We start from the raw sequence: 14,314 nt of genomic DNA, 5'->3' as shown, positions 1-14,314 counted from the left end.
ACTAATTTTTCCTTTTAAATAACAATGTGCACTTGTTATTTTCATTATGTTCTTTTTTCTTTTGTTCTGATGTCTGTTCGTTTACTCGATATTCATTCGTTGTATTTGTCCAAGAGCAAAAATATTATCTTTTCAACGCACACAGACAAGTAATGTGAACACACCAACGAAGATAGAAACACGTGCCTTTAGTTTGTTCTCAAAGAAAAGAAAAACCTAGTTCAATTTTACATTTCCAAGATGATTCTCAAATGGTCTAGTTCCTTCCGAAATTTTTATTAATAGGAAATATATTAAAAAAATATCCAGATTAGAGAACACTTTTGATTTTTTTCGAGATATAGGGAAAACGTTTTGATTTATCACGGCCTCTGGCCGTTATGGCTTATAAGTTCCTGACCGTGATTGATAATCACGGCCAGAATTCAAATCCAGTGCAATATCTGACCGTGTAGAATGAGATATGGACACGTGTAGAATGAGATCTGAGTTTGTCCATTTTAATATGGCATATATGCTGGCCGTGATTATCAATCACGGGCATGAAATTTTTTTTTTTTTTTTTTTAATTTTAATAAGTGCGGTAATTAGTGCTAATCTTGGCCGTGATAAGTCATAACGGCCAGAGGCCATAAAATCTTTTTCCCTATATCTCGAAAAAAATCAAAAGTGTTCTCTAATATGGATATTTTTTTATTATATTTCCTATTAATAAAAATTTCGGCTAGTTCCTTCGAAGGAGAAATTTCACATACATCCTTTAAAAATCTCAAAATAGCGTATTTCATCCTCTAAAATTCAGCACAAAGCTTTTATGGTATTTGTATCTCTCAGGTATCACAGAGGATTACCCTCACTTTACGGTTTGAGATTAAATCTCAATCAGTTTGAAATTCGGGCTATAATAGGGGGCAATATTAGTGGACTTTGAGATTCGTGTCGAGTTAAAAAGAACAGTTCAGATTTAGTAATTGTAAAAGATTTGGAGAGAATGTGAATTTGCTTTTATGTCGGACATGAATGGATCAAAGTTCAAGAAACAGGGGTCAACTGATACTATTTATTTTTAATTTTTTTGTATGTATATAATATTTTATATAGATTAAAGTAAAATATTATAAATATGATAAAATTGACTCTATTCATAGTATGAAAATTTTATATAATCAACCTCAATAGTTATATAGTAACTACGCAAGTCTGATTCTGCCCCTCATGTTAGACATCTGATCGTCATGCTATTCTAGATTGCGAGTGCCCTGCCATTCCACTCTTATCATACAATTATATTGGCCATTTAATTAAAATCAGAACAGCACCAAATAAAAACCACGAGCCACGGACCATGGTGCACACGAGATGTGGACGGGATTGTTGCAACTAAAATAAAAAAATAAAAAAATACAGGTTTGAAAATTCATCAGGTAGGTCCGCGGTTCTTTGAAAGCAATCATAGAATCCTAATAGTCATTTGCACGGAATATTTAATGCTTATCACATGCAGTCAATGATTAGCTAATACAGTAGGTAAGTAGGTCCAAAATTTATTTGAAGACAAAAACCATGAGTTTCGTATTTACAAAAAGCATCACTTGGATCTAATGAATAAATATGAAAACCCTACAAGGCTACAACACCTTGGCACTGCCAAATTGATACATCTCTTACTCAAACTCTCTCACCATCCAATATAACTTATAGTTATTACTATATTTTTATTTTATATATAACCCACAATAAAAAACCAAAGTTATAGCATATGAGTACTACATCAGATAAAATTTACAAAGACCGTGCAAAAAAACATCCTGCAATTTCTTCACTTTCAAGAAGATTTCTCTTTCTCCATCAATGCATAGGATGATTCTAAAACAACAACTTGCGTAGTGCGTACGCAGTATACAACTTGGGATTGAAGGAAAGAACCTTAAGTTTCCTTTTAGATTAGTTGAAGAAATACTTAGCATCCAGTACTTCTCTGAGGTTAAAATCGCCCCTCTCTGGTAGAGGTGGAAAACTCAAGTTTGGAAACGTTTTCTCAAAGCCACTTAACAACTGCAAATAACCAAACAGTGCACAATAAACATGGAGAAATAACAAACGACAACAGGGACAGTAATAATAAATACAATGTTGGGTAGTTAATGTGTTATTGAGCTTTTTTAATTCCGTATCAGTATAATATCGGTGTACTTCAAATTTAAGGCCTAAAAATAGTCTAGCTCACCTCAAGAACCTCATTCACAGATTAAAAAAAAAAAGATGACTCCGAGTAAAATTAAAATAAGAACTTGAGAGAAAGTCAAGAAACTAAATGTTCACCTCGGTACTGACTTGGTATAATAGCAGTTGAGACTTCTGAAATAGAATGTAAAAATGTTGAATAGTCCAGAGAAGGATTAATTGAGGCTTAATTTGGGTTACGGGGTTAAGGTTAAGCATTTGAGGTAATTGGTACCACAAAGATACCAAATAGGCCCGGCCCGATACCAGTATGCACCAGCTAGAAAAGATAAAAAGGTTCTTACATTTTCCAAAATAGGCATTTCATAAAGCTCCACAAACTTTTCACGGAGTATTATGTTCATACGATCTACATCACAGGCGTGTGTCCAATAGGAATCATGAACTCCTGAAAGATCAGCACAGGATAAATCAATCCATAAGTTCTTGAACAGAATATAGTCCACACTGCCAACAAAATCAATCCCAAATAATGGTGCCACAAATGGTCTCTGCTAGCCATATCTTCTCGATTAATATATCAACACCACATAAATATAGATGCTAGCACACTTTGAGTTTTGGCTTTCTTTCCTTTTCTCTTTTGTTGCTGAATTCTCAACAGGTTTGCAAAACTTAGTTCTACCAAAATAAATTGAGCTCATATATCATGTTTGATAAAATATTAAAGAAATGCAAGCAGTAATGTGTCACATATCAGGCACTACCCTACCGGATTAATGCACACTAGTACCGCACAGTCCATCTGCTTTGAAGTTCATATTTAACATATTATACTATTACTTGCCTCGATGGCCACTTCACTGCCAAATCAAGGGTCAAAACATGATTTGGAATTGACAATTCTCAATAACTGGCTTAAATTTACTATTGCAGAAACCAAGAGCACCCATTCCAAAGTTTCACTTCACCGTCCACAATTTTCAAAGTGACATAACACAGCAACCTGGGATAGCATAGATGGGGGAGAAAAATAAAAGCTGATAATATAAACCTGCAAAATTAAGGCCTTCTTGATTGCATGCAATGGCTGTTAGCATCATATGAGAACTATCAAGAGAGTGTACAAAGTTTGGAGGGAAAGCTGTTCTCTGCCTCTTTAACATCACCTGTAATTTCAGCCATAGCATGATATCTTAAGAAATGTTTTACAAATTTTACTTTTTAATTTTATCTACATCACTATATTTTTTGGCAGCTTCACATGTCTACTTTTATGACTTGTTTGAACTTGGTTACTATTCAATACAAACCAGCGTATGGTACAATTTGTACCAGAGCTAAGAAAAAAACCATTCCATCAATCTAACATGTTGAGAACAGTTTACAATAGATACACATTCCAAAGGGACACAAATTTCTGGTACCAAATTCTAACAGAATAAGAGAAAATTAACAGATAGTAGAAAAACCTTGTCAGTTTCATGTTGCAAGGTCAGCACCTGCAATGAAGTCTTGACCTGTTCAACCAGAAGGCAAGTCCTTAATTAGACATGCAGGAACACAGTGGTTTTTAGGGGTTTAGGGTTTAGAGTAATAGTACAGTTGATGGTAGTAATAGTAGAGTTGATGGTTGAAGATCCATGAGGTCAATAGACTCAATTTCAATCCCCAGGTAGTAATAGTACGTTGATGGTTGGATCACATTTGAACACTACTACTGTATAAATTTTTTTGGTCATGGTTTTTAGGGGTTGTCCTATTTCCTTTTTTTATCTAGATTCAGTGTAAATAGTCTCAACAGAACAAGGATTAATTGAGATTTAGTTAAGCAAGCATAAAGTTCAATTGAGCTGAACTGCATTCAATTTTTATTTTAGCGTTAGTTGGCGAGAACTGCATTCGACTTACAGTAGTACTAGACAAATTGCAATTCTTGTTTATGTGCACACTTGCAAAGGTGAGAAGTGTAGCACATGCAAGTATGCACCCTGCAACTCTGATAATGTACAAGTTCTTTATGATTGATATGTACACATATGATGAAAAGACTATTGATATGTACCAATTGCCTTGCCAATTTTCGGTATGGCTGGACGACAGGTAATCCAAGGGGAGTTATCCACCTAACCGGTTGATTTTCTAGAGCGATCACCTGTCAAACAAAATTAAAAAATAAATAAAACAAAACACAAGTAACAAATAGCATTACTATGATTGACATGTTATCTAACTTGAGCACTTCATTAACCAAGTTTACTATTTTTTTCTTGATTAGCTTGGTGTGTACACTTGTAAAAGAGAGGCTATATTAGGGTAGTTTCAGGCTTAGTGGAAAATTAGTTGCAAAAGCTCAAGTTTAGTAAGGCAATTATTGTACGTCTGCAGAACCAATATGATACCCAATCAAGCCTGCAACCAGTATGCATTAATCAAAAAATGTTGGTGGTGGACCTTGGCACAATCTCCGAGCCAAGACATGATATCACGTGCCGCTTCAAACATCTCTCCTAGTGCCATCAGGGTCACCTATACAACATATAATTGATAAGGAGTCGGGAACAAATACATAAAGAGAATAACATGTCTGGCACCAGAATTCAAGCATGTGTTCTTGATGATCCAAGAAGGTAAGATCTTCATAAGTAAATGCTCTCATCTTGGTACAAGGAACGAATAGGCCATTGGTGTCATTTATTTTATTTTTCAAGTATAGGAATCTGGCATGGGCCGATCATATTGTAATACTGAATTACAGGGCTCGATGCTAATAACATTAAGCAGCAGGGACAGGTGAAAAAACAAAATATGATTGACTATTAGTAATTTACAAGGACAACAACAATTGAATAACAAAGAATAAGAATTGGATTTTTTTTTTTTTACTTTTGCAGCATAGCAGGATGTTCTAAAGAGATGATCCTCATCAGTAATGACACCTTTTTCTTTCAACCTCCTCCTTAGCTGCTCACGGGCCCCAACATAAGTGACACCATACACAGATGTCATAACCGTCTGTTTTACCAGCTTTCTGTCCACCTGACAGGTTTTAAGGAAAAAAAAAATTTAATTTCACACTTTAATTTGAGTGGAAAATAAGAAGCCTAAAAGACATCTTATTGAGATCACTCGAGTTCAACTAGGTTTTTCTATCCAAACCGGCTAAGTATAACCAAATAGTGCAGCTATTGAAGTCTTTGCATAGAAGGATGGCATAGGGGCTGAATGGTTTTTCCATTTACTATGCTTTGAATAGAATCAAACTAAGCAAAGAAATGGGAACCTGATCCACTAAAATACGCGCATGTTCTGCATTAGGTTCTACTGCTGGATCCTTTTGTGCATCACGCCTCATAATCTCTATGACTCTATTAATCATGAATTAATTAGCATCTCACTGCTACAATGAAATTGGAACCAAATGAAAGTCAACATGACATTGAGATACCTTGTGGCTATTCCAGTGTATACATCTGCCGGCTTATCTGCATCCACCAAGTTTACCGCCATAGCTCCCAACTGATGCGAACAAAGCAAAATTCAATGACTAATGCAGAACGAAATTAGAAGTACGTCTTGTGCATTAAAATAGAAAAGATTAAATGAAGATTTGTACCCAAATCTCCAAATGATGCAAACAGAAAGCTAATTATATTAGTAGAGGACAGTGGAAAATAAAAGGGGGAAAAAAAAAAAAACTAAAGACTAAACCTAAAAACCAGTCCACAGTGAGGTCTTTTATTCAATTAATTGTTTAGCAGTCTGTAGTGAGGTTTTCTGTTCCCTCAAAACCTGAATACGTATATGAGGTGTTGCAAAGGGTAAAAGTACAATTGCTCAAGAAGCTGAAGCTAGAATATTCCTATTTCAGATTAAATCTAAAACCAGGAGGACGAATGCAATGCACTTTGAACCACTTAATTGAAAGAATAACTAGAACCAACTGAATTATTAATTGCTAGTATTCAACTTTAACAGGCTAAACGAAAACAAAAGCAGGGCAACTTACCACATGCAACAAACACTAATTTGATTACTACAGTATTCAAACTCTTGATGCATTAAGAGAGAGGACAATAGAATTGAATGTAACAATGGAAGCAAATCAATCACACAAGTCTAACCTTATCTCTACCAAGAGCTGCATAGTGCTGAAGTCCGTTACAGGAACCATCCTGAAAAGAATCCAAGAAAAATTTCTGAGAAAATAGAAGTGCAGAAATTATCATCAGTGAACAACCTCAGTGCCATTACGCAAATAAACCATTAGGCGTGCATGCATTGCAGATAAAGAAAGAAGGAAAAAATTGCAACCATTAAAAATGTAGAGTAAATTAGGGCTATACATATAGTCATTTACCCTCAAGCAACCCAGCCAAATTAAAAGTAAAAGAAGAAGAACACAATAAAAATACAACCAAACCTGATGGACTGGTATATATGAGATAGTTGTCTCTGGGGAGGAGCTCCTCAAGGCCTCAGCCAAATTAATACAAACTGCAAGACACTGAAATGGGTCTTCAGCCCCTAGCCACCACCGCTTCCCCTCAAGTGGCCGGTCAGCTGAGTCAAAGATCTCGTCTAAATGGCTCTCGGTAAACTCAACCCTCCCATCAAATGAATATTTATCCACACCTCCTGCATAGAGATTTGCCAAGTGGATCTTGAGCCACTTGAGGCCTGACTGGCCAAGCGGTCGCCCTTCAGCAAACTGGAGGAGGCCACGGCAAACATCGTTGCCAAGGTGGTTGAGGTACGGGTGCATCGGGTATGCACGCCCTCTAAAATCAATGTTGTGCGGGTAGTAGAAACCCTCCTCATCCTTCATTTTTCTCGCAACCTTTTTTTAATAATGAAAGAAAAAGACAAATATATACTTGCTCATTTCTTTCTTAAATTGCATTTTGTTGTTGTTCTAATACTAAACAGTCATTTGTAAGCCTCTTTTTTATTTCTAAGTAAGTGTGAAATTAGTAAGTCGTCCAAAAGCTCAAACAACCAGAGAATACGTTATTTACGATGTTATACTCTTAGGAACCCAACAATTCAGTCAAGGGCCACTACTGAGAGGAAAATGTACCCAACATGACCGAGTACAAACCAATTGATCCATAAAACTGGCCTAAAAGTTTAATGCGGCGATGTTGCTGCAAAATAGTGTTGTCCTCGAAGTTTAGTATTACAGAAAAAGGTCTTACAGCAAGCTTGAGTTCGAGATCACATCTCAATGAATGCCTCTCACTGTTTATCTTCTTGACAGACCGTGTTTTCCACTTCCAATTCTTCATCTCAGCTTCATCCTCAGCGTCAGGTTTCTCAGGTAAAGTAAGCTGGAGATGCATATATTAAATTAAATTTTATTAATTCAGACATCAGGGGAAAAATAACTCTCATTGTCCATCCAAAAATAAAAAGATGCAACCTATTTTCAAGCTTTCTAAAGTTTGATAATATAAAAATCTCACTAATTAATCATGAGAATTGTAACAGTAAGGTGGTACGCGCCAGGTTGAAATCAGCTTTTGTTTGTAACATGCTGTTTGATTTGCACTTATGCAAAATGCTTTAGTTATGACAAGTCATGCATCCACAACTAAAAGAACTAAAGCAAAGAACAAGAAGACATAAAGAAAAACACGGTCAACATACATCGCTTCTGTCAACCAGGTCTCCTAAGCAGCCCCCGCTGCACCAGATTCTGTCCACTACATTAAGCACCCTTTCATTTATTCTCCATTTTGTGCTTCCTAGGATGTTCAGTGCCTGAGAGAGAGTGAGAGAGAGAAAGTTAGGAGTTAATAAAGAGATAAACAAGTCAAGCTGGTACCTGCTTTATACACTGGTCAGCATGGGGCCAATACTACTTCAATATCCCCTTTCAGTTTTTCATTTTCAATTTTGGTTCCTTGCAATCGCAAAGTGAGGCTGAATTGCTTAACTGAAGATGAATTTTTACAATCAACGGATGAAACACTTATTCAACACCAAAATGCGCATATCATTTTAATAAGAATATTGCCATTGGGACACATACCTGTTATGGAAGTACATTAAAAAAATAGAACTAAAAGTAAAAGAGAAGTGGTATCCATACATCAAAAATTTGTTGCATTTGTTTCTTAGGAGCTCTTATGATTGCTTCCCTCTGTTGTCGGGCTCCATGGGTACGCATTATTTTAGATGGTAAGAACAAGTGTGCGCCTTTATCGTACCTGTCAGTAATTTACAAGACCAACTATGATAAGTTCCTTCTAATGAAACAAAGGGTTTATCACTCAATATTTCGTTGTAGTGCTGGTTGGGTCCAATAAGACTAAAACATACTATGTATTAGGGTTTTATGGTCTCAATGAATCAGAGAAATTTTAAGACTATTGGAATGTATTAAAAAACTAACCCTGTCCAGCAAACTGGAGGAATGAGCATCGGCATGTAAGGCATGACCGTGTGCCTTGCCTGTCAGAGAAAAAAGAAAGTACAGTTAATATGCAGTGCGTAAGAGAACATAGAAACTAGGAAATGAAAAGACACTAAATATGAGAAAAAAGACAGATTTGACAGAACAAAGTTTCATAAAATGTCAGTCAACTTACAGTTTTGTCAAGACCTTGACGCACGAGGGGATCGCACTCAATCACACCATACCGCCTGTTTATCTTTCTATTCAATAACAAGGAGGCATCAAATTAGTCGAAGAAAGAAATTGGCATATACCTGTCATGCCCATTTAAATGGAAACTTTGTATTTTCATTCAAAAAGAACCATACAAATATAGTATCAGTACAGTAAACTGTTAACATCCAAAGGTGACTTATTTAAGGCTCAAGACATAATCCACACATTAAACCTCTATTTAACCAAAAATATGCCACAATAAACAAATTTAAACAGTTGTAATGGAAAGTATAACTGATGGTAACAGGTACATTACAGGACTAAATGTTGAGTGCAGAAATAAAAATATTACTGGTTATTAAGAACTAAGGTTCTGAGAGAATGCTTGAAAGCTGGGCGGATATCTGGTGGGCTGTCAGCTGACTGGTCAGCTGGAGGTTGAATATAAGCTGTCTCCATTAGTATCTCAATTAACCGGCTTCCAACCTAAAATAGTAACATATAAATAAACAAATTAACAAAATATAACTCTGACAAAAAATAAGTCACGGGAATGAAAAATCAAACAGCAAATCCCAATTATTTTATGAGGGATAGGGAAGTATTTCCAAAACATAAAAGCCGGCATTCAATTCATGCAGTTTCAACAAAAAAATGTTCTTAGAAAACAGGCATAGTATTTTCACATGATACAGGGTGAATTTCATAATATCAGAGTAGCAAGAAGATAACTCCATTGTCAAAATACAAGCTGCTATCAAGCATAACTTTAACCTCACATGAACTCATAATATCAGGATAACAAGTGACTGTTCCTTTGATGCATATTTCTTTCATATGCAGCAACAAAGAATATTATTCTTTTCTTTTTTTCAATAATTTGAAAGTAATTTTACCATATGTGCAAGGCATAATGAAATCTATCAATAAGAAAGTTAATAATACACTAACTTTGAGTTGGTTCTCTTGGCCCCAAGGCATGGATTCATCGTGCTTCTTGACAATGTCCCTCACTTGCCGTATCTTTTGCTTCTTTATCAGCTGGTTCACTTTCTTTCTTAGCCTCTCCATCTCTTTTCTAACCGCAAGATCTGTTGTCTTCACTTTCACCACTTCCACATCTTCCTCTTTTTCCGCTTTCTTCTCCAAAAATCTGTGAATTCTTGCCTGTTGGGTTTTGCATTTACAAAAAAAAAAAAAAAATGGTGAAACTGGTACACACAAGCATGTGACGTCGTGAAATAAACATGAATACCAGGTTGTATGTTGTATTGTTGCCTGACTGGTTCAAGGATTGGCATACAATACACTTGCCAGTTTCCCTTTCTAAAAAAATGCTCTCTTTCAAAAAATATTTAAACAAGTTAAAAATGAAATAACTGAATAATCCCGAATAGGCTATTACACTCTAGATGCTAGAAAGAACAATCCAAATGAAACCAAACTGGTAATAAATTGGTGAATTCTGTTTGTAGTTGTTTTGTTGGACCTTTATGTGTAAAAAAGAAACAGATACACACACAAAACCATCAAGGGGAAATCTGATTTATGCAAAAGTGTCATGCACAGGTAACGCAGCTCATAATTCGTTACCATCACCTCTATATCTTGGTTCAATAATTAAGTTCTTTTGGCACATACATCTCCTATACAAAGGAGCATGCAAAAACAAATTTTCCAACACACAAGCAGAATAAACATGAACCTTATGCGACACATTAATCAATTTATGTTTAACCAAGCTTGTTGGCTCGGTTGGTGTATTGGAGCAACAAAAGTAGGCATGAATAGTTTTCATCAACTAAAAAGTCAGTACCAACATGAACAAAAACTGTGTCCTCACCTCATGCTCAATAGATTCTCCGATGGAATGCGCAGCTTGCACCACTCGCACGCTCCCATCCCCGTTCCCCACCATCATCAAGCTCATCATTTTATGCATGGTTATCACAGCCATCATGTCTGCCGGTAAACTATCAAAAAAATCTGCATAGTTAGATCTGTTTTTTGGACTTCTACACCACTCTTGTACCTCTAGTATTTTATCTCTCAATGGCTCAAACCACCCAAGGAACAGGGATTTCACATAAGGTAAATTCGGTGCAAGCTTATGCTGGCACATGTCATCCAATAGCTCTCTGTACTCCTTAGCTGCCTGTTCCCATGCCTCGGTCTCTATCTTCATCTGTCTCCTCCGAAGTGCTGTGTACTTCCCCGCACTGTACCCATGTAACAGCTTTGGCTTTGGCCAAGCATCTGGAGCCTCTATCTCCCGACCTGGCGCTGCTCCCTTTATTTTGTGGCCTGGCGCTGCTCCCTTTATTTTGTTGCTTGGTGCTGCTTCCGATTTTATCCTCTCCTCTAATAAGTCCTTCATTTCTTCAATTGAGGTCGGCGTTTCTTCCTCAGCATCAGTAGAGGAAGTTGCTTCAGCTTCAGCTACACTCCCTAAGGCACGTATTTGGAAAGAATTAGGAGAAAAGTGGGTTACTTGGGTCTTTTCTCGGAAGCATGAATCGTGGAGTTGGGTCAATTGGTTATTTGTAGGGACCAAGGTTCGAGCTTGGGAGCTTGAGATGGGTTCATGAGGGGAGGTGAGGTACGAAATAACACGTGGAGCCCGCCTAGCAACGGATCGCCACATCTGTACGCGTTTCTTCGAGATCAAATTGACGCTGGAATTGAGAGGGATGCCGAGAAAATGAGGCAAGGGTGGGAGGTTTGTGTTGCTTGCGTGCATTCAGGACGCCGAGATGGCGTGAGCGATGCTCATTGTTTTGCGCGCAGGGATGTGCTGGAAAGGAAGGGGTGTGGAGAGAGACGGAGAGGGCAATGGCGAACGAGAGAGAGAGAGAGAGGGGAGCCGCCTTTCTAAGGGAAGGGTTTGGAGCTGTAGCGAAAGGGGAGCTTAAACCCTCTCTTTTTGTTCACCGGGGTTTTTGTTGGACTTGGGACCGAGATATTTTTCCCTAATCTTTCGTTAATCCTAACCCATTTTCTCTGCACTTTTTACCCTTAAATATATAAAATAATACGAGGGACTGGGGATGTCCACGATGACAAAGCACCGCACGGCAATGGACAAATTTTCTTTCCTATAATCCTAATCTTTCGTGTATTTCTATTCTTATTTTTAATGCTACATGATATTCTACAATAAGTATATGTTTTTATTTTTATTTGTATTTTATTCTATTATTCTATATCGAGAAATATTTAAATACTAATTCTTCATTTTAATTAATCTTTTTATAGTATTCATTTGTAAAATTATTATCGTTCATTTCAATTGAAAGCTGATTTTGATTATTATTATAATTATAAAATGTTTAAATATGTATATTGACTTCATTTACCTTATAAAATTAATTGCTCTTTATCTATTATAATATATAATATCATAAAGTATAAATTATTAAATAATGTTACTTTTTAGATTTTTTTTCTCTTCTTATTTGCGTTATTGATAAAAAAATATAGACTTAGATTAGTTGTCATTTAATTGTTACATCAATTCTCTAATATTGATTATGTTGATAATTAGTAGAAATATAGAATATAAAGTTTGAAAATGAAAAATCGCTATGTGTGATAGCTTTCGCTATAGATACGCTATTCGCAATAGCTTTTTTTTTGTCTCCCCGCTATGCTGCTATAATCGCTATTTAGAACCTTGACTAACTTTCCTACTCCCAAATGCTCCTAAAATTTGCACGAACCGATCTCCATCAAAATTCATGCAAATCAAGCTACTGCTCAATGCAAAAAAATTAAGATTGCAAACTGGAGGTCTCCTGTTCTCCCCTTCTCTTTCTTAGAGAGTGTTCGGCAGCTTGGCTTAAGAGGTCGGTACTTAACAATTTAATCTTCACTAAGGAGTGGATGTTCGGCAACAGCTTTATGGATTAAGAATGTAGCACGGGTGAATAAAATATGTGTTTTAATCTAAGAATAAGTATAAAGACCAAATTACCCTTAATGTCTTTTTTGTGTTCCTTGCTTGTGTGGTTATAACCCAATTCCATTTGATTCAAAGTATGGTACCGACTGGTACAAGTATGCAATATACTTCTTTGTCAATTTTCATTGAATATTGCACATTGCACTCAATTGATAGCAGTAAGTCATTTTCCATAAAAACATATTAATAGCAGCAACAGTATAGTGCCAACAACAAATTTTACAAATTAGACCTTGTAAAAATTCATAATTGCACACATACTATTCTTCATACAAATAGGTCAAATATATAGTGATCCAAGTTTGATCATTCAGTTACTATACCAAAAACATAACATAAATTGTATTAAGTTATGTCACACAAACAAAAGTCAGACTATCATAATCTGAATATCAACCTACTTAACAAAAGTACAAAATAACCCAAATCTAATATGATATTTCAACTAGTTAGGAGTTGAGTTCAGGGGTAGCTGACCAGATCGAAACAATCCAATGGCACGATCAATAAACAACATTAAGCGTTCATGATCATCTTCTTTCATGAAAAACTCTCTTACCCAAGAGTTTCCCAAAATCATCCCCATATACATGAGTTGTTGCTGGTAATGCCAAGGACTGCAGCTTGTTAAAAACTTGATCGTGTACACGATTTGCTTGACCCAATTGTGCAATCAATTCGGTTCGTTGTTGTTGCTGGCAAAGGAATCTTTCAGCAAATTCATCCATACGGTTAACATTTTTTTTCGGTTTGGTATGACGTGAGGACTGATCAGCTGAGTTTCTAACTCTTTTGCGATTTAGCGAAGAAGGTACATGAGTTGGCACAGAATTTGGCACATTTGTAGTCAAATTGACGGACTCCTGAATTAGATCAATACCATCTGCTGTCACCTCAAATTAAGGATTGCTGAAATCATCAAGTTCTTGTTGGGCCGTGGCATTGTCATCATCAGAGCTAGAAACTTCACCGAATGTGCGGGGAATTGAACAATTTGGAGCAGTGGTTATATTTGATGAACCTGAGGCTATACTCTTCCCATAAAGAGTCTCCACTCGATTGTACCATATGAAAGTCTTGTTAACATACTTCTTATATCGATTAGGGTCCTTCTGCAAAATAAATACAAGTATCTGTTAGCTTTAAAAAATAGTAATTTGAATACTTAAAATTTTAATAAAATTGTGACACCCTCTAGTACCTCCTTGAGATCTGTCCAAGCATCTTCAGGAACATCCGGTACGTGTGCATCTTCATTCCAACTACATCCACTACGATTAGCCATGTATCGAAAAAAACTGAAGTCACATTTTAGGTTCTTCCAGCGCTGCTTCAAACTCGATGATGGTATTTTTCTATAGCTAATTATGAACCCAAATACAACTAATTTGGTTGCAAGCATACAACCTTGTCAAGTAGTAGTTCGGGTGTCGAATCCACAGGGACAACTCGTAAAGTACTGGTTCTCGCCAATTCGCTAAGCTAGACTACCGGAGTTTGGGTTGGTTTCTAAGTCTAATTAAATTGAAAGGAGCAAATAATGAACGTCTGGG

The 14,314-nt window shown here is 36.3% G+C and overlaps 1 protein-coding gene and 1 long non-coding RNA gene across 2 annotated transcripts; both read right to left on the bottom strand.

Moving 5' to 3' along the window:
• Nucleotides 1–1,528: 1,528 nt before the first annotated feature.
• On the bottom strand, nt 1,529–11,736 carry LOC144565468 (DNA-directed RNA polymerase 1B, mitochondrial-like). Its single transcript, XM_078315233.1, has 19 exons — nt 10,644–11,736; nt 9,752–9,967; nt 9,153–9,286; nt 8,778–8,844; nt 8,582–8,640; nt 8,279–8,396; nt 7,834–7,947; nt 7,383–7,514; nt 6,608–7,024; nt 6,309–6,359; nt 5,633–5,703; nt 5,468–5,552; nt 5,071–5,223; nt 4,639–4,713; nt 4,250–4,339; nt 3,657–3,704; nt 3,239–3,353; nt 2,529–2,632; nt 1,529–2,055 (listed from the first exon to the last, which is right to left on the bottom strand). The coding sequence occupies exons 1-19, from the start codon at nt 11,538–11,540 to the stop codon at nt 1,945–1,947; spliced, it is 3,057 nt and encodes a 1,018-aa protein (XP_078171359.1). The 5' UTR covers nt 11,541–11,736; the 3' UTR covers nt 1,529–1,944.
• Nucleotides 11,737–12,966: 1,230 nt separating this feature from the next.
• LOC144565376 (uncharacterized) lies at nt 12,967–14,096 on the bottom strand. Its single transcript, XR_013514885.1, has 2 exons — nt 13,963–14,096; nt 12,967–13,873 (listed from the first exon to the last, which is right to left on the bottom strand). It is a non-coding gene; the product is annotated as an uncharacterized LOC144565376 (long non-coding RNA).
• Nucleotides 14,097–14,314: the final 218 nt, after the last annotated feature.

The sequence above is a fragment of the Carex rostrata genome, chromosome 14, assembly GCF_964058835.1.
Source record: "Carex rostrata chromosome 14, lpCarRost1.2, whole genome shotgun sequence".
Classification (NCBI taxonomy): Eukaryota; Viridiplantae; Streptophyta; class Magnoliopsida; order Poales; family Cyperaceae; genus Carex; species Carex rostrata.
The sequence above is the reverse complement of the archived record's forward strand: the minus strand, read 5'-3'. Positions and strand labels throughout refer to the sequence as shown.